The sequence below is a fragment of the Crocodylus siamensis genome, chromosome 5, assembly GCF_052110815.1.
Source record: "Crocodylus siamensis isolate JL-2025a chromosome 5, ASM5211081v1, whole genome shotgun sequence".
In the NCBI taxonomy this organism is placed as follows: Eukaryota; Metazoa; Chordata; order Crocodylia; family Crocodylidae; genus Crocodylus; species Crocodylus siamensis.
Window position 1 is genome coordinate 16,782,663 of NC_143399.1, and position 20,005 is coordinate 16,802,667.

A 20,005-nucleotide genomic window follows, 5' to 3' on the forward strand; every position below is an offset into this window, starting at 1 on the left:
AGTCATAGTTGGGAGGGCTTTTCCGAGCGGTGTGTATGTATGAGGCAAAATACACGTACGCTTGATGCCTAATTCCATGGCAGTAATCCTATCTTTGTCATTTGATAGTGTTTTGAAATTGACTGCATAAAATGCATACAGTGAAAGGCCTCAATTTTAAACAAAAAGTGTCAGCAAGCCAGTTGGTAAGAAACTTCCCCTATTCATAAATAGGGTGTTGGCAGCTATTAAAAATATCAGTGGGGAATCTTCTACAACCAGCAGAGTCTACGTGTGTAGTAATGCTGAGGCAGAATGAGTGCAGGAGTGATTGTGTGTCCTGAGCTCCCGTCTTCTGTACCTGAGAACGGTGAGACTATGCTTCAGACAACCTTTACACTCACCTGCGCCCTGTCTTATCCCTCTTCCTCCCCTTCCCTATCCTCTTAGCACTGGCCAGTAAAGGGAGGAAAGCTCTGTTCTTAAAATAAGATTTTACATCTAATAAGTCACAGAAGCTTAAAAGGCCTACACAGTCATAGCAAAAATCTTAAAAGAAACCATGACGGAACAAGTTGTTCCTAACTGGAGGATTGCAGGGTGCATGATGGGGCTGGAAGCGACCTGGGGAGGTCATCTAGGTCAGCTGTTGGTCAAGGCAGAGTCAAGTTCTCCAGTAACAGCTCTGGAAATGGGATGTATAACTTGTTGCTGTTACCGTCAGCTAAAGGAGATCCCACACCTTTGCTCAGCCCTGCATGAATGATGCAGAAGGAGCAGCTTTCCAGCTGCAGCAGTTGCTTTGTGAGTTAACAATGCACTGATTGTAAAAACAGCAGTGTGTTCAAGTGGTAGGCGAGAGCAACATCCTACGTGAGTTTGTTCCCCTCGCAGGGCTGGATACAGTTCCCTGGAGAGGTCTCGGATATATTTGTTTAATAGCACACACAGACTTGTAGGAAGTAGCAGAGTTGTATTTGCTAACTGAGGCAATGATAAAAATAGATTTTTTTTTTCATTGCTTGTTTAAAAATCTTAACTGTAGACCTTTTTTTTTTTTTAAGATGGCAAAATATACATTTGTTGGGGAGACTATCCCATGCGTTTGCACAGTTTAAAAAATGCAGCTATTGAGAAGCTTATACTTAACTCTTAAAACGATTCAGCCTGTGGTTGGGCTTATGTGCTTCTGAGGTGTGTTGTGCTATAATAAGGAAAATTGAGGAGACCCTGGAGGATTCTGTTCTTAAGCTTGGGACTTTGTGGAGGAAGCTGTTTACAGTAATGGTAGAAGCTTTAGTCTCCAGCCCATGTAAGAAATAGCATTGCAGCTTTGGGCAGATAACAGCAGCTCTTGTAGAGGAACCTACTGATTGCTGATATTTTTAGGTACCTACTTAAATTGTGGTTTCACCGTTTTTGCAGAAACCACGAAAAATGGCAATCTCCACAATCACTGTGAAAAATGACATTGGTCGTGATTTCCTGCAGAACTGACTTCCCCAAAAATGCTTACCGGAATACAAAGAATTAGCTTTCATACTTAAATTTATAATAATACAATAACTTATAATGGGGGATCCTGGTTTTCTCAGTTTAAAAACTCCCAAATTCTGATTTTTTTTAATCCCCCAAATCATCATAAAATGAAATGCCACTGTGTGTGTGTGTGTGTGTGTGTGTGTGTGTGGATCTGTTGGACACAATGCTTTATTGATATATTTACAATTTTTAAAGTAATCTGGAAGTCTACCAGTGCCTCAGTCATTATAATAAAATCCATTCTAAATGCCTATGTATCTTTGGCGTTTGATATTTTTGTCCATAGATTTTTTTTTTTTTGGCCATCATGAAATTGTTTCAAGTATTAATGTCTTCACTCTGCTGAACTCTGCTCTGGTACAAAAAAAAGTCTTCGCCCCCCCCCCCCAAAAAAAAATGCTGGAATTTAAAACAAAATGGTGCAATGCTTGGGAGATCAAGCCTGAGATCGCTTGCTCTTTTTTGTGCATAACATTAAGTTTACAATAATAACTAAACTGTACTTGCTTTCAGGGTATGTTTTAGCTAAGAAATAAACATTTCAAAGTTCAAGGTCCGTCTAGAATTCTTTTGAATAGAAAGTCATGTTCCATATTCAGTCAAAATAATAAATATTTTGTTTCTAGCCCATGGTTGGATTTGAAGACAGGCTTTTGATTCACCTTGTAGAACTTGGAGCTCGTTTCTTGAGGTCTACTGTAAGGGAATACAAGCCTTTTTTACCATGACATCCCCTTTAAGCATGTGTGTATGAGCAAGAGGTGGATTATTTGAATGTTGTATTCTTGTTGGCCTTTAACCTTGCCATAACGTGTAATTATCTTTCAGAGAATAAGTTTTCAATAATTGTTGTAAGCGCACATTTATCCATATGATTTTTTTAACCGTTCTTTTTTTTTTTTTATATGGCTTTCCAGCAATGGGGTGGTGACCTTATTAGCTGCACAAATGTTATGAAAGGATAAATATTTAAGAATAACCTCTAAAGTATTCCTGCCTGTGTTACCATAATTTGTATTGTTGAGCATATAGACTTTAAAAATGTTATCGCCGTTGAGGTGGTTCTTCTTTTTTGGCTTTTCTACTGTATTTGAATCCACAGAGCTGTCAGGTAAAGTTGATACATAATCCAGCTACTCAGTCTGGAGGAGAGCGGGTAGAGAACTGACTTTTCTACTGACTTCTTTTTGGGAGGCAGGGGGGAGTGGTTCTTGTTCGTTTTAGGAAACAGCAAAAGTGGAACCGCTTTAAACCTGCGTTGGCAGTGCTCCTGTTAATCCAACTTGTATATCCAGTGTAATGAAAACTGACACTAGCACCTGGCTTCTGGCGTACGCTATTAGGAAACCATACAACACCCTTCCACCCCATCAACTGAGGAAAAGGAAGCCAGCTGCTACTTATTTCCTAGATCCTTTTTGCTTTTCGAGGCACTTAGCTCTTGCATTCTTCAGCCTACAACTTCCCTAGCAGCGTTGGGGAAAAATTAACAAGCCAGCTGGCTAAGTACCCCTGGATAACAAGAACAAAGAAACACTTACAACAAACTTAATGAACAAAGGAAGCCTAGGGAGAGGGGGCTGTGGTCTTGGATGACAGATAAAAATCATTGAAGGAAAAATTTGTGAAGGCTTTGAATTTAAAGTCTCTCATTTCTCTCTCTTTCTCTAATAGAGGTTGGTGTCTTGGCAAAACAGTATCTTGAGCAAGGCCTTTTGGTACCAGATCATGTAATCACTCGTCTCATGATGACAGAGTTGGAGAAAAAACAGACTGAGCACTGGCTGCTGGACGGTAAGTAAACTGCATGGCTTTAATTCTTCATCCCCCTGCTCTTTCTTGTTCCGTTTGAAATTAATCTGCTTCAACCTCTTGAAGCCAACCTGCTTTGCCATGAATAATTTCTTATTAAAACAAATGTGACATGTACACAAACAGAGCCAAGCAAAGTCACTGCAACTTGTTCAGCTGCGGGGGTGAAGGGAGGGGAATAGAAAAAACACTTCTGAGAACTTATAAGGACAACCTGTTTGCAGTCTGAAGTTACTGCTTTGTGAAACGAAACGGAGATCCTGCTTGCAAGAAATCACATCGACTCGCAGGGTCCTTGCTGTAAGTTAGATCAAAAATCCTTTTGAGAGGTACTGTCATGCTGAAAGCATTTGGAGGTCTCTGTAGGACCTGTCATGCCGCTGGTATAGCACATGGCAGTAACTTGTACAATGTGGGATGGAGAGACGGGCTACAGAGCCTCCCTAAAGGTATCACCATTTGTTTAACAGACCCTTTCCCTTGTGGACTCCCTTTCATTAGCAGAGTTTCTTCCATCCTGATCCCTGTAGCAGAGACCCTCAAACTGAAGGCTATAGCCTTGACTTTCTTGGGGGGTTCTTTCTTGTCGCCTTTCTTATCTGCAATGATCTCAACAGGGGAAATGAAGTTACTGCTGCTGCTGACTTGCTGCACTTAGTCCCCCTCCACCCCTCCTGGGGTGCAAGGTGAAGTGCTCATTTCCTCCTCTGTGCCAGTGAATTGCACTTTTCCAGCCTTTAGGATTTTTCTCATGTACAGGAACATGGGAAGCCTGACAAGAACCCTGTGTTATGCAAAGCAGGCCTCTCGCTCAGTGCAGTATTAAATCATGGCATGCAGCAACTGGTAGGTGGGAGTGACTGGAGATAAGCCAAGATAAATATCTTTTTCATGGGCATATAAAGTAGCGAGACTCAGTTCTGTATTGTGTGTGCCAATAAGAAGCTTTAAAAATGCTCAAAATACATTCAGGCAATGTGGGTGGGTGTGTGTGTGTGTGATGGTTCTCTCCTCCCTGATGTTGCCTCTGGTTATGAAGGTGAATTCTGCTAAGAAATAAGGTCCCAGTTTCTCAACCAAAATCACTTTTTGGGGAGTAAGTGGTAAATTGGATGTCCATCTGGTGTCATACAAAGTCCTTTTTTTAGCATCAGGCCTATAGTATGAGTGGCTTGACCAAACTGAGCATTTTTAATAGCAGCAGTTCCCGCTCTCCACATCTCCCCAACTTTTAACTGTTATTTGTTCACCTACTTTTTGTTGTGACAGGTGGTTACCAGTGTCCTGGGTTTTGTATGTTTGCGGAGAGAGGGAGTTAGACGAGGGATTAACTTGTGAACATATTCTGCAAAAGTAATGTCCTGTTCTGCGGCCCCCCCCTACAAACTAGACCAGAGGCAGGCAATTATTTTGGGTGTGTAACAGTGAGCGGGGCTCCCCGCCAGAGGTGTGTAGATGTATGTGGGGGGGTGCATGTGTGGGTGGGTATAGTGTTTGTGGGGTGTGTGATTGTGTGGGGGAGGGTATGGTTGTGGGGTTTGCAGGGGAGCATTTGTGGGTATGGTAGGGTGTGCATGGGACCCCTGCGCTCACCCCCTGAGTCAGTCAGCACCTGCTCCTGCAACAGCCCAGGGCCCACATGCCCTGCGGCGCCTGCCCACCATCACCAGCAGTGCACAGCCCCAGCCCGCCCCATGCCCACTCCAGAGTCACCCCTGTTGGAACGGATCAGCTAGAACCCACACACAGCCCCAGCGCAGCCTGCCCCACACCACCCACCCGTGGCACGTCCTGCTGCCCCTGGGATGCAGTGGGGCAGGGGCAGCTCCAGCAGGACTGCCCTTCTAGGCAACTGAGGTGGCAGGCGGCTCCTTCTGGCTGTTGCTGGCCCCAGTTCTATGGTACCAATGGGGACCTCACTGCACAGCCCCGACCCTGCGTGCCCCGTGCCTGCTCCAGGCTCACTTGCCCGGGCTCAGCAGCTGCAGTGCAAGACTGAAGCTGTTGCCCAGTGCAGGGGGAAAGCAGCTCCTCCGCTCCCACTGCCGGCAGTTTCCCTGGTACGGCCGCAGGGAGGTTGCTCAGGGCTGCCCTACATCTCCACTGCCACCTCTGGGCTGCCCCATGGGACAGCGGTGGCAATGCAGAGCAGATGCAGGGCAGCCCCACGCAGGCTCCAGGCAGCTGCAGCAGGGAATTGCTGGCAGCGGGAGGGGAAGGGGCCACTTTCCCCCCACGCTGAGCAACAGCTTGTCCTGTGCTGCTGCTGCTGAGCCTGGGCGGGTGAGCCTGGAGCAGGTGTGGGGTCAGGGCTGTGCAGTGAGGGTCCCCCCTAGTACTGTGGGGCTGGGGCCAGCAGTAGCAGCTGGAAGGAGCTGCCTGCCACCTGGCTTGCCTTGACAGGCAGCCCAGCTGCGGAGCCACCCCAGCTCCGTTGCGTGGCCATGTGGTGGTAGGATGTGTCATGGCTGTACTGTGCCTGGGCCAGGAGACCAAGGGGACCCCCCTGTGGCCTGTATCTTGTCCACCCCGGCATAGACAAAGTAATCCAACACTTATAAGACTTTAGACTGCAAGATGTTCACGGACTTGACAAAGGAAAGGGCAGTGGAGATGTGCAGGAGCAAAGTGCTTTGTACAGAGGACCTGTAGACCTGGGCACTGATCCCAACCTGCCTTGCCCACTGAACAAGTTGTGGTCTTATAAATGCGTTCGTTGGCTTTGTTTTGTGCTGCTTCAACACTGCAGTGACTTGATCCAAATTCTCCCATCCCTTATGGGCCTTGTTGTAAGTTGAAAATAAAGCCTTTGCCTGGGAGACCTGTACATGCTCTGTAGGGTGTGTTTTTGTTTTTTTTAATAATTCTGTTTTTCTTCTATCACCTGGACAAGGGAGGAGAGATTGATGTCATATATCTTGACTTCAGAAAAGCTTTTGATCTGGTATCCCATGATCACCTCTTGGCCAAACTGCCCAGTTGTGGCCTTGGCTCCACCACGATCTGCTGGCTGGGAAATTGGCTTCGTGGTCGGACCCAGAGGGTTGTGATTGATGGCAGTCACTCATCATGGTGACTGTGACCAGTGGGGTCCCTCAAGGCTCTGTCCTGGGACCCATACTGTTCAACATCTTCATTAACGATGTGGACATTGGAGTTAGGAGTGGACCGGCCAAGTTCGCCGATGACACCAAACTTTGGGGCAAAGCATCCACGCCAGAAGATAGGTGGGTGATCCAGGCTGACCTGGACAAGCTCAGCAAATGGGCAGACGAGAACCTCATGGTGTTCAACACTGAAAAATGCAAGGTTCTCCACCTTGGGAGGAAAAACCTGCAGCACCCCTATAGGCTCAGCAGTGCTACGTTGGTTAGCACTACAGAAGAAAAAGACTTGGGGGTCATCATTGACCACAAGATGAACATGAGCCTGCAATGCGATGCTGCGGCTAGTAAAGCGACCAAAATGCTGGCGTGCATCCATAGATGCTTCTCGAGCAAATCCCGGGACGTCATTCTCCCCTTGTACTCGGCCTTGGTGAGGCCGCAGCTGGAGTACTGCGTCCAGTTTTGAGCTCCACAATTCAAAAAGGATGTGGAGAAGCTCGAGAGAGTCCAGAGGAGAGCCACGCGCATGATCAGAGGTCAGGAAAACAGATCTTACAATGACAGGCTGAGAGCCATGGGACTCTTTAGCCTGGAAAAGTGCAGGCTCAGGGGTGATCTGATGGCCACCTATAAGTTTATCAGGGGTGACCACCAGGATCTGGGGGAACATTTGTTCACCAGAGCGCCCCAAGGGATGACGAGGCCGAATGGTCACAAATTCCTGCAAGACCGTTTCAGGCTGGACATAAGGAAGAATTTCTTTACTGTCCGAGCCCCCGAGGTCTGGAGCAGTCTGCCAGCGGAGGTGGTTCAGGCACCTACACTGAACACCTTCAAGAGTAAATTGGATGCTTATCTTGCTGGGATCCTATGACCCCAGCTGACTTCCTGCCCTTTGGGCAGGGGGCTGGACTCGATGATCTCCCGAGGTCCCTTCCAGCCCTAATGTCTATGAAATCTATGAAATCTATAATGCTTTACTTCCTTCAGAGGAAATAAAAGCTTTTTCTTGGTTGAAGTAGCAATCCCTGATTTATGCCAAGTGGTGCTGCATCAGAACAGAGTCTTGTGGACTGTAGCTAGTCGAGAGCTGTGCATGCTTATAGGTGGTTAGTCTGTAATCCCTGAAAGTCCTAAGGTTCATGCTAAGCCTCTCAATGTCCTGCATCCCTTGTGTACTTTGGAGCTTGCTGTCTTTCAGAACCAGCATGTGGTTGTATAATAGAGGTGTAAAGCTTTCCCATGCTGTCCACCTTGCACAATAGGTATCAGGAGTACCATTCATAGGAGGTAGGCGAGGATGCTGGAAACTTCCATTTAATTTTAAGTAGCAGTCGTTCTAGGGTGAGGAACAGCTTTCTGGTGGTAAATGGCAGGACAAAGTAGAAAGGTCCCTTTTATCATTAAGATCTGAATTATTGCAGCTGGATATCTAGCTTACCCACCAGGGACGTGGGCTCCTGTAGAAGTCTTACTTGCTAACTTTTGGGGAAGGCTGCCTTAGTTGAGCCACGTCATCTTAATGGCAGCCATACAGGGAAAGAAACCAATAAGCCATGTGTGCACACCATTAACATAAATAATAAATCAACTTTTACATTAGTGTAAACAAATTTTATTCTCCTAATGGCTAATCAAGTAACTGTTCTGACCTTCTGGTATGTAGTCTAACAGTGCATTGCATGGGGAATGCTTTTCTCAAAGCACTGGCAAACAAAAGTGAGCCTCTCAAAGGCTTGGAGAGGTAGGTCAGTCTTGGCTGTAACATGGACAGTACTGTAATTTGACAAGTGGTTGGGGCACTTGCCCTGGAAAGAAGAGAACCTTGGTTGCCTGGTGCTTGTTCCCTGCCCTGACTGCTGCGAGGTCCTTCTGTTTTTGGAGTTGTGTGTTTAAGTAAAGCTGAGGTTTGATTTAATTTTATTTTCCCCAGTTCATTGGCAAACCAGGTATAGGATATGTAATAGCTCCCAATGCCCATCGGTCTTACTGGGAGGAGACTGCACAAGTGGTGTGGCAAGATGGTAAGTACTGGGTTCAGTCATTCTACTATGACTCCAGATCAACAAAGATGACCTTTTGTAATGGTTTGCGTTACTCAAACCCTGAGGTAGATCCTTATTCTTAATGTTCCAAAACTTGCCTATCACTTAGCAAGGTCTCAGAACGATTTCTCACTAAAACAAGGATCTTGTAGCATAAATACAGCTACCGATTTGCATAAGTTATCATTACTGCACACAGAAATATTGCTGTTCATGGAACTGCAAATGCAAATGTGCTCCGGTCTCTCCAACAAAGCAGCCAGCGTTGGCCAGTATCACCATAAACTGTCTAGTGTAGTTTGTGGTAGTTGTGTAAATGATCGTGTTTTCTTATGAACCGTCCTTTTTCCCTGTTGCGGTAGACTTGCTGGATTGTCGCACCAAATTAATTTAAGAAACACTGCTTTTATAAAACTACCTATTCTTTTTATGTCCTACCACTTACTTTTATTCTGCTTCTCTCCTGCTGCCCTCTTGTTCTTCCCTTCTTGTGCCTGTCTGTTCCTTATGTGTGTATTACTGTTATTCCATTGGCAGCACCATAGTGGGATTGCCTTGAATATTAAGGTCTTCTGCATTAGCTTCAAGCATAGACTCTTGATTTGGTTTGCTTTGTAACTAGCACAAATGAGTGACAAGACCACAGCCGTTCAAGTGATCAAGAGGTGTGTTTTGGTGGATAAATCGATCAATACTGGCAAAAAGCCCCTTGCTCCAGATCCCAGGCTGCATCCACACCGGGGGATACTAGAAAGTCCTGAAGCCCCTTAGCAGTATTGGTTTCTTTGTCTCTTTGGAGGAAAGGCAGCAGTATCAATGTGAAATGTGTGTAGCCATAGCTCCTTCACCTTCAAGATGGGTCTGCTCTCCTGAGGGTGGGAGGGAAGAAGATTCCTGAATGGGAGAGTTGAGGCAGTGAACTTGGAAAAGGCGAGGCTGTGCAGCACTATGCTGCATATAGTGATCAGAGGGACGGCTCCTTGCCATAGGATCTAGTAGAGCCAAAAAGGAATTTCAAAATTGGGGTGTCTGTCCTGTCTGTCCTGTCTGTCCTGTCTGTCCTGTCTGTCCTGTCTGTCCTGTCTGTCCTGTCTGTCCTGTCTGTCCTGTCTGTCCTGTCTGTCGTGCAACTGTGTAAGATAGGCCTGAGAAGACAACAGATGCCGGCCTTCCTATCTGAAGACCTAAACTCCCTGCCTGCCTTCCCTCATCTCCTTGATACAGGGCACTTTGAGGGTGTGCTGTGGCTGTTTGTCATAGAGAATAAAAGTCATGTTGCAGTTCCCCCATTATGGGGTGGGGGGATGTGTGGAAATGAGAGTGCATGTAATTTCTTTCTGTTTAGAGCAGGGGTGCTTAATTCCCAGCCTGTGAGCTAGATCCAGGCTGTGGAGCCATGCCATTCAGCCTGTGGGGCTCCTAATAGTACCAAAAATTTGGTAGCAGAGTGATGGCAGCTAATTGCTGCTCTTCTGCTGACAAACTTCCAGACCTGTGGGGAACTCGGCAGGCTGCATAGCATGGCACCTGGGTTTGAATGGGGCGGCTCAGTGGGTCTGGTCTGGCTTGAGGAGCAGCCCCATTCCACTGATCCACCCCGGGGGCCAAAAAGATGAGCACCACTGGCTTAGAGCAAGAGTGCTGTCTTGTCCTCTGAGGGGTCTCTTGACAGGAGGCAGTATGATAAGAAGTGTCTTGTTTCCTTGTTCTCTGTGCTCTGGTGAGGACTAAAGCCTCTGGGGTAGGTAAGCTCAGTGACATTATAGAAGAAGCTGCAGAACTAGACTCTTCTTCACCGTCTCTGACTTGATGCTGCTGCGGTGAAACAACCCTTAAGGTCTGAATGACATTTGGCCTGAGACTCTGTGTCTAGCCAAAAAAAGCAGGCATTGAAAATCTACAGGCGCTGAACACTAGCTGGCATGAAGTCATGAAAGGAAACAACCTTAAAGTGAAAATAATGCAGATGCATTTTACTTGAGTTGACAGAACATGAGCCCCAGAGGAAACAGCACCGTCACTGGAGAACAGCATGTGGCATGCAAGAATTGCAAGTGAGCCTTTGCCTGCATGATGCATGGGGGGAGAGACAAGCCTCTGTGTGTAACATTTAAGCATTGGCAAGTAAGGCCTCTGACGGACATTATACTTAAATTGTGATTAACATGATTAAGTAATGACCTGGCCACATGTTCATTCAATTAATGGTGCAATTTAAAAGGGGGAATATCACATTTTGTGCAACAACTTTTGTGGCTGGTCTCTAACATGCCTTTAGTTGAACATGCGGTCAGTGTTCCCAACCTCTGGAGCACACGAGCCCTTACGTTCTTCTGTGCTCCAGAGGCTGGGAGCACTGCTGAGCTGACCGAGGGCTCCCAGCTGGGGCGTGCGTGGAGTTCTTGGCTCCGATGTACATTCCCCTGGCTAGGAGCATCAGTCAGCTGACCGGAGCTGGCAGCCAGGCGAATGCAGGGAGGCAAGCTTGCTGCTTACTGGTGCAGGAGAACTCCAGGATCATGATGCTCAATTCCCCCCTCATGTTGCCTTCCATACATGTATGGCATGGCAGGAAGCATGATTGTTGGGATTGCTCATGAGGTGCCATTGTGCCTTTAATTTAACATCTGTCAGCAGCTGAATGCATTCACCTCTGGAGACATCACTCCTCTTGCCTGGGCAAACCAACAAATGCCTACTAGGCTTCAGGAGGCAGGCAGTAAAGCAATATTTTTCTTGATCTGCTAGCAGAGATGGCCAGGGTTAGGAGTGGCAGTGTTTGTGCTATTGAAGAGGAGCTTAGAGTATGAACCTAGTCTGGAATGAATGGACAGCTTGACACCAAGTAGCTTATACCTTACTGTGTTCTTGCTGTGCACCGTTATCCAGAATCTTGAACAAAGTGAGACATGGGACTTGTGGAGTTTTCTAGAGATTTTGCCCATAAAGTAGTAATGTTTTCTTGCTGTTGGAGGTGCCTGAGATTTGGTGGAACAACTTTGTGAGCAGATGGAGTTGTTGATATAGCGAGGCAGTTCCTGCAGTGCCCTCCCCATTGCTGTGTTTTGGTTTTTGGCTTTTTTAGTGTGCGTGTTTCTTCTGGCACGTGTAACTCGGCCCTGAAGTGTGGTATTTAGTGGCTTCTAAACGCTTCCTGGATTTGTTCAAGGACTTGTTTCATAATTCATCTTGTTTAATTTCACAGCCCTATGGTCTTCCATGCTCAGGACAAGTTTCTCATTTGCTTATAGTGTTGGATAATTTTATTTGTTGCAGTGAAAGAATAGGACCACAAGCTAGTGGTTTGGGGGAGAATCTATATGTGCAGATGGGCTATATAAAAGGCAGTCTATATCCAAATTTTTGCAATGCCTCCTTCATACAACACACTCTTGCCTCTGTACTAAATCCTATATTGTTGAATGGTAACTCATTCTTCCACCTAACAAGCTGTAAGAGTGGTTATTAAAACTACTAAGGAGAATTAATTTGTGCAATATCCTTACTTGTCTTGAGTCCTGTAGATACATGTGCTAAGAATCCATAAGCCATGCTACCAGGTGACTTATTTGCAGGACTCACCCCAGCTTCAGCTATCTCACCTTAAACCCCAGCCTATCTGTGTGTGCCGTTGGATTCTGCTTCCTCCTGTCCCAAAGTATCACTTATTTGGGAATTAAAACACTCTCACATTGAAGAAGCACAGTTTGTCTGGTCTCTTTATTGGACCATCTTGGTAATTGAAAGAGATGATGGATGCGTTTTGTGCCCTAAAACTTCTTTCCTCTGTCTGTTTCAGATTAGCAGGTACAACATTAACTAAATACCAGATGAATCTATTATGATTTTAACCTCTTTGTCAATGAAACTTCCCCTTTGAAAAGGAGAAGTAAGCCTATCCAAACCCTTAGATCTCAGTCAAGAATAGCTGCCATAGCTACAACCTAATTATGTAAAAGAATAATAGCTTTTTTTTGAGAGAGAGAAAGGTCTTATCACTTGTGGAACAGAGCTGAACAGAGCAGGCAAGTTTATAATAAGCCATGAAGCCATTGTCTCTAAGTCCTTGTTTCTTTTTGTCTAGTAAAAGGTGTATTAGTTTTAAGGAAGAGCCTTTTGTGCCTGAAAGCTTGTCTACCATCTTTCTCAACTATAAAGCAGGTTTGATAAAAGATGATGTCAAACTAATCATGAATCTTGCATAACACCTCCTGTCCCCAGGCCATTGTGGCTACAACAACACTACTATTCTAAATCATAGACAGGAAAAAGTCTCTACTTCCCCCTCCACCCCTACGTTCAAGCGATGAGACCTCTTCTTTTCTCTCTGTCTAGCCTTCCCTTGCAGAAATGTGAAATCCAGCTCTCAGAACATGTTAGTATATACAGCCGTACAGCCCTCTAGTGCTCTGAGTTTATAATGTGCAACAACCTGAATTGTGTAGTATTAGAAAAGCCAAAGTGAAGTGTCCTTAGGTGGAATCTTGCTGACCCCAGCGGTCTGCATTCTTCCAAGGTTTTATTGTCTTGGAAATGTATTTGGCTGGCAAAATCCCAAGCGGAGAACACTGTCTTCAAATCTCAGATTTGCTGCCTCTAAAACTTGGAAAGTTTTCTGGGTCTTAAACTACACATCATGGGATTAATCTTTTCTTGCCCTAACCTAGAAGGAGGACCATTACTGCCTGTGGAACTTCTCCCTGTTCAGCCATGTGTGTAGCAGTTCTAGTCCGGTGTGGCTAAATTGTTGCTAGGGCCAAATATGAGTCCACTCAAACCATTTTGAGGGAGTGTTTCCTACTGTGGGGTGGGAAAAGGCAGGAGCTCTGGTATGAAAAGGTCCTTTAACATGATCAGTCTTATGAATGTTAAGGCATTTTTTTCCTCTGATGGCAACTAAATTATGACTGTTCATTCATGCACATGGTGTCCTAGATAAATCCACAACCAGGTTTGCTAGTTTTCTTCATGGATAGCTTTTACCTACTTCCCACCCACTCACACCCACTTCTGCCTTCAGCTTCTCTTTCCATCTGTGCCTCAATCTTGTACTGAAGGATTTTGAACTGTCACTACTGACATAGGAACTGAGAAGTGGGCTAAAATACCGTTCCCATTGAAGTCCATGGTAAACTTGCTATAACATAAGTAGTGTAAGGCTTCAGCATATGAACTCTCTCTGAAAGTTGCTATGCAGCAATGTCTTATCCCAGGAGACCACCTCAAGTGTTGTGACATTAATTTTGTTCTTCTACTGAGACTGTCATCTCCAGTCCCTGGCTTTTTTTTATGTTAGCAGGCAGCCATTACTGAATGGTAAAATCAGAATTGTGTTGCCTAAGGAGTATTTCCCACAGCTTTTCGGTGGATAGTGATTTTAAAAGGACTTTTTACAATGTGGGTGTAGATGGTAATTGTTCAGCAGTGGCTGTCTCGTTATTGAGGTGGTGGTGGTGATGCTAGTTTACTTTCACTGGCATGCTTTCTGACCATTGCTGAACCAGGCCTTGTGACACAGATGCGGCCAGCTCGAGTGCCTGGGGCTGGTGGGATTATGCTGACCGTTCTGGAAGGTGGGAGAGGAGCCTTACTGCCAGGGCTCTTATTTGAGCAGCAACTGCTACTGCTGCTGCTGAGGGGCGGGTAGAGGCACAGGCTCCCCAAGGGGCTGTTCCTGCTGCCCTGTTTGCCCTCCCCAGGGCAGGGCTGTGCCTCCCATAGCAAAACCTCCCTGGGGAGGGAGTATCATTCCACCCTCCTCCTCCTTGCTCCAGAGACGTTGCTGGGCACGGGCTGCGCCTGCCCAACTTCTGTGGCTGTGGGGGAGACTCCTGGGGGAAGGGGCCATATTGGTACCTGGGGCTGTTGTCCCACTTGCTTCACCCTAGTAACACTAGTGACAACACCACTGCAGTGTGGGGGAGGGGGGTATCCTCCCCATTTAGCAGATGGGGAAGTTTGTTTCATTTTTCTGTGCACGGCTAGTGGGGTCTAGGGCAGAACTGTAACTACAGCCTAGGTGTTGTGGTTGCTGTTGTTGTTTTTCTTTCCCCAGATTATCTTTCATTCTAAGTGGGACGCTGTTTAGTGAGATGGAAGAATTTGAATGCACTGTCTGCATGGCTGCTTAAATCGGCAGGTGCCTCTGGGGCGTTCTGCACAGAGCCCTCAGTTTTATAAAGTTCTAGTTTAAAAAAACTAAACAAACCAGCCCCCCCACCCCCAAAAACAAACAGACAGTGCAGATTATATCCATCTGTCTCGTGAAAATCGGGACCACCTCTCGTGATAGACTGAAAGCCACAGGACTAATACGGTGGAAAAGGAGCTGCAGAGGAGAAGAGCAGCTCAGCAGCATTGAAGCCTGAAGCTGCACTAGAGCAGTTTCATTGCAGTGCTCCCTCCTTTCTATATCCCTGTGTATGCATGCACATCCTCCTTCACGGTTAGAGCTTTGTCCGAGTGGCAAGAAGTTTCAAGCAGGGTCTGTTCTGGGTCTGGCGATGGCGCTGTTTTTATTAATAACTTTAATTCAGCGTTTTCCTGATATATTTTTTTTTGAGTTGGACTTAAAACAGGGAGGGCTTACAACCAACCTGAATTGTAATCCTGTCTTCCAAAGGGATCTTGAAAATGTGGACACCTAGGCTGGACAACTGAGCTGTAGACTAGCAGGATGAAATTCAGCACGGACCAGTATATAGGGCCTTATATCTTGGGGGAAGAAAGACCAAATATAAATGAACAGATATCTGTGGGGGTAACTTCAGTTCAGAGAAAAGGAGATCTAAGGGGGGACTTGATAGCAGTTTTCAAATATCTGGAAGGCTGCCACGAACAGTCATTTTTCCTTGCCACAGGGCAGGATATTAGGTTATGGGTTTACATTGCAACAAAATATTTTTGGATTAAATCTTGAGGAGGGATTGGGGGAAGCTGCTTAACTGGAAATCATGGAGCAATGGAACCAGCTGCCAGGGAAGATGTGGAATTCTCTTCACTGGAGACTTCAAGAGGGTGGTTAGGCACCTGTCTGGGATGGGCTAGGAATAGTCATCCCAAAGCTGTGCAAGGTGTTGGATTAACTGACCTTTGAGGTCCCTTTAACTCTGAGTCAGTGCAGTCCAAAAACAGCTATCCCTGAATGCTTTTATAGCTTGAACTTGGAGCTGAAGTTAGTGGGTTTGTCTGCTTCGCTTATAGATGCTCCTTTACATGTTTTCCTCATCAAGTGGTTACTCCATGTTCTTGGATCCCTGTCTTGTTCTTGCTTATAAGCGCATGTCACCCTTGGCTTTCAAGTCAGTACATCGAAACAGTTGGTTGTTCTGGTCGAGAAAGGTCAGCAGTCATTTGGAAACGCACTACCACTGTTTCATTGGCAAGCAAAATGCTTCCGAGTCCCATGAGATAATAACCTTTTCTTCCTCAAAGCTGCCTCCTGCCATGTTGTTTCAGTTAAGAATGATAGTCGTTGACCAGGACTAGTAATTTGTCTGCCTTTCCTGTAGTGCACTTAGGGTACAGTAATAAGAGCTATGGACAGTCTCAGAAAAATGGCATGCTTCATGAAGGGCTCTGACACGCGCCTTGCCTAAATAGCTGTTCAGCCATATCCCATTAACTTGCTGGCCCAGCAGGATCTGTCACTGATCTATCTTCTCTCCAAGTCCAACGGATGCAAACTTAATATGTAACCATGGTTATGCACAGTCACGTATTAAAGTTCATAGCTTACACTATTACGCTGATTCTGTGCGGTGCTGAGTGCCATATCCTGTTGATTCCAGTGGGAGTTCAGTGACCTCCAGTCTTCACTGGGCACAGTACAAGCCAGGATTCCCATCTCTTCCTACCTTTATGCAACTTGCAGAGGGATCCAACTGGCTGCCCATAAGGCCTTAAGTTGCAGCCCCGGGCTCCTATCCAGCCACCGTTCTTTTCCTGCCCCCCTATCTCCCTCCTTCGGCTTCTGTTGCCTGCCCCCACACTAGGGGCTGGGGCAGAACAGTGCTGCTGGGGAAGCTGAGGGTGAGCTTTGGGGCTATGCAGGCGCACAGTGCAGTGGTGGTGTGGGGGGAGAGGGCAGGCAATGCAGTGGTAGGACAAGGGTATGTACTACAGTGATGGGGTGGTGGCATCCACATGGTGCAGTGAGGAGGGGTCTCTTTGAGGTTCCCATTAGTGTGGTCCCTGGCTGCTTAGAAGTTGGGCAGCCCTGAAATAAATGATACACTATGAGGCCCTTTTCTTGGTGTTGTGGTGCTCTCACATTGGCCACAGCCAATTTTAGGTACTCATGGCTTTTTCCACTCCTGCCAATATTACTGAGTACCTTGCAGTATCTTTCTAATATATTGTCTCTGTTTTGGAGAGTGACTTAGCAGCATACCTGTCACCTTGGTTGGGAGTTGAATTTCCATATCCTAAAACCCAACCCAGTGCATTAACACAGCCATTTGTAATCTTTGCACTGCAGAGTTATTTTTAGATTGGTAAAACAAACCAATGGCTTTTAGGAACTCAGATAGCTTAGACGGCTATATATAAACCTTTAGAGGAGATGTACTAGAAACACTTGTTGAAGAGTATGTACTTTTGCATAGTTTGTTCAATTTACAGGCGTTTAATTACTGAAAGTTAAAGGTACGTCAACAGAGTTGCTATAGCATGGGAGTGGAGTATAACTTTATGACTTTTTTTTAAATGTATGTGCCTTCACTGCCTTTATATTCTTTGTGTTATAAATGGATCTCTGGCTTTCTCCCAATACCCCCACCAGCACTGATATTGTGGAATTTATTTATGATCTGCCAATGACTATTGAAACTGTCTGACTATGGCTTGTGGTTTCACTTGGTTTTCTCCTCTGTGTCCAGGTTTTCCTAGAACATTAGTACAAGCTGAAGCACTTGACAGGATCTGTGAGCTGGATCTAGTTATCAGTTTAAACATCCCGTTTGAGACGCTGAAAGACCGCCTCAGTGCTCGTTGGATTCACCCAGCTAGCGGAAGAGTGTATAACATGGAATTCAATCCGCCTCTCGTACATGTAAGATTATCTATAGCGTGGGTTCCCAAAGGGTTTGCCATGGCATGCTAGAGTGATGCAAGTGACAGATGTGTGCCATAAAATCCCTCCCTGTGTGAGGAGGCAAATGCTCTCCTCTCCCATCCAGCACCCTGTGCCTGTCCCAGTTACTCCCAGCAGCACCTGCAGCTGCTCCTTTGGGGACTGCCGTCACTGCTGCTGCCTTCCCTGTCCCCAAGGCAGCCCCCATGCCAGCCCTCTTCCCTCCCACCCCAGCTGCCAGCAGTGTGGGCAGGCGAGCAGAAGAGCCCATGGAGCCACAGTTTGCAGTCTGGGTCATCCCGCCCACTCCTTCAGTGCCCCTGGGGCTGGTAGGAGGGGAGATGTGGTGGCTGCTAGAGTGCGAGACCCTGCACGAGCAGCTTCAGGAGTGGGGGATATCTCTGCCCCCTGAGATATGGACCAGGTCTTGGGAGTGGGCAGACAGTGGAAAGAGCAGGGTACAGCTCTGTTATTTTGTTACATCTTAGCACTGGTATGCTTTCCTCTGTGCAGGGTTGGAATTTTGTTATGTTTTGAAAAAATATAGATGTCTCTCTTGAGTGTAAGATTTAAGTGTGCTGCCAGTTTTAACCAAGAAAAAATGCGTCTCGGGTATCAAGTTTGGAAAGCCCTGATCAACGGTATTAAATGCTGAGCAAGCCACAATGCAATAGATAGATTTCTGGAAAAAAAATTTTTTGTATGTATGTGAATATATTTTTCTCCTATTTTAGTTTGTTTTTATTTTGTATCACAGCAATATGTTCTTCTTTAAATGCAGTAATGTCCTATAACAGTGTTTATCCTGTTGCTATTTTTTTATCTGATACATTTCAGTACTTCTGATGATCATATCTTGCATAAATACAGTTTCTTCTTAGTTGACTTTGCCTTTACTTCCTTCTGTGCAACTCTGTGACCTCAGTATATGATTGCTTTATGTTGGCGCATTTTCATTAAGTGTTGCCTGGCTCATTTCAATGTTTGCCTTTTCAGGGGATCGATGACATCACAGGTGAGCCATTAATCCAGCAAGAAGATGACAAACCTGATGCTGTTGCTGCCAGGCTAAGAAAATACAAAGATGCAGCAAAACCAGTAATAGATCTATACAAGTGAGTTGGGTGTGCACAAATGTAGTATGTGCCTGTAAAAACAAAGGCAAACTCTGTCTCCGCAGCTCGGTCAGGGTATCTTTTGAAATGATCTGTCATGAGTAAACCTGCGTGTGGTATTCATTTTACAAGTGTAGTTAATAGCCATATGCCACACCTTTCCAGGGCTGGATTCCACCTCCCATTCCAGTGGCTTGTGGGAGGTGTGAAAAGGCTGAAGTGCGCTAAAGGGGAACCTCTGCAGGCTGAAGGAGGGTGTGGAGGCAAGGGCCATGGGATGAACTGATGCTGTAATGCTATAGGGATGCGATGGTAGCACTGCTCTGGTGACTCTTAGGGCTACTCTCCCTTGCTCCGGAGCCTGTTTTGGGCAGTAAGAGGCATGGTTGCCTTGCCCTCCTTCCTCCTGAATTGTGCCTTTTGTGCTGCTTCTGTCAACAGAAATAGCACAGAATCTATCTATTCCTTTTCACCCTACATCTGAGCCTGGTCTTGGCTGAGTTGAAGGGGTGAGACCTAATCTTTCATAACATGCGAAAAATAATGAATTACTCTTGTGTGTTCACTGAACAAGTTTATTCTTCACTTCCTCGCTAGTGTAGCTGGCCCTGTGTTCTGAAAGCACCTTGGCTAGGTACAAAAGTTGCACATAAACGGGTATAAGTGAGCAGAAACTGGTTCAAATCTAACAGAAGAAGTTCAGTGCACATAAATCACTTTCAAAATGGCTAAAACCAGTTTAAGATGAACCTGGATGGATGTATTATCAGACCTAACTGATTTAGGTGTTGGTTTCTTTTAAGGAAACTTTTTCATGTTCCAAGTCAAATTAGCCAAATCAATTCCAAATCCGTGAGTCATTCAAGAACCATATGTGGCCCTACTACTGGCTAACATCCTTCACCCCAACCTGGGGCTTCAGATGTTTCCAAATCCTTTGGCAAGCATCCTACATGCAGGCCCAAGCCCAGAGGCTTGGGCTTCAGATGCCCCTGAATTTAGCTTCCCTTAGCCACATGGCTGCAGGAGCAAGCTAGGGAAGTGTCTCGTGATTTAGGTTTAAATCAGTTTATTGAACTTAACGCTTCTAGTCCCCCACTGTCCCAGGATGCTTTGCATGCCCTGTTTTCCTCCTTCCCCTTGACAGGGTGAGTGAACTAGCTTTGGTCAAAGCTGTCTGCTCCAGCTGAGCAGGGAGGCATGCTCTAGCGCTTTGCCTTGAAAAATGGGGGAAAAACAAGTGGGCTTTTCTCAGCTTCACATATACATGTACGAAGAATCCTGGTATTTTGGAGTATGATGTCATAAAACTTGCAAGCAGCTTGAAAGAAC

General features: G+C 45.9%; 1 protein-coding gene across 1 annotated transcript in view; it reads left to right on the forward strand.

Annotated features, from left to right (window-relative positions):
* The window catches only part of AK4 (adenylate kinase 4), a 44,481-nt gene that overhangs the window by 15,665 nt on the left and 8,811 nt on the right, over positions 1 to 20,005 (forward strand). Inside the window, exons 2-4 of the mRNA XM_090048599.1 lie at positions 3,196 to 3,315; positions 17,365 to 17,537; positions 18,555 to 18,673. Of these exons, the coding sequence (XP_089904725.1) occupies positions 3,196 to 3,315; positions 17,365 to 17,537; positions 18,555 to 18,673 (412 nt within the window). The remainder of the gene's footprint in view (positions 1 to 3,195; positions 3,316 to 17,364; positions 17,538 to 18,554; positions 18,674 to 20,005) is intronic.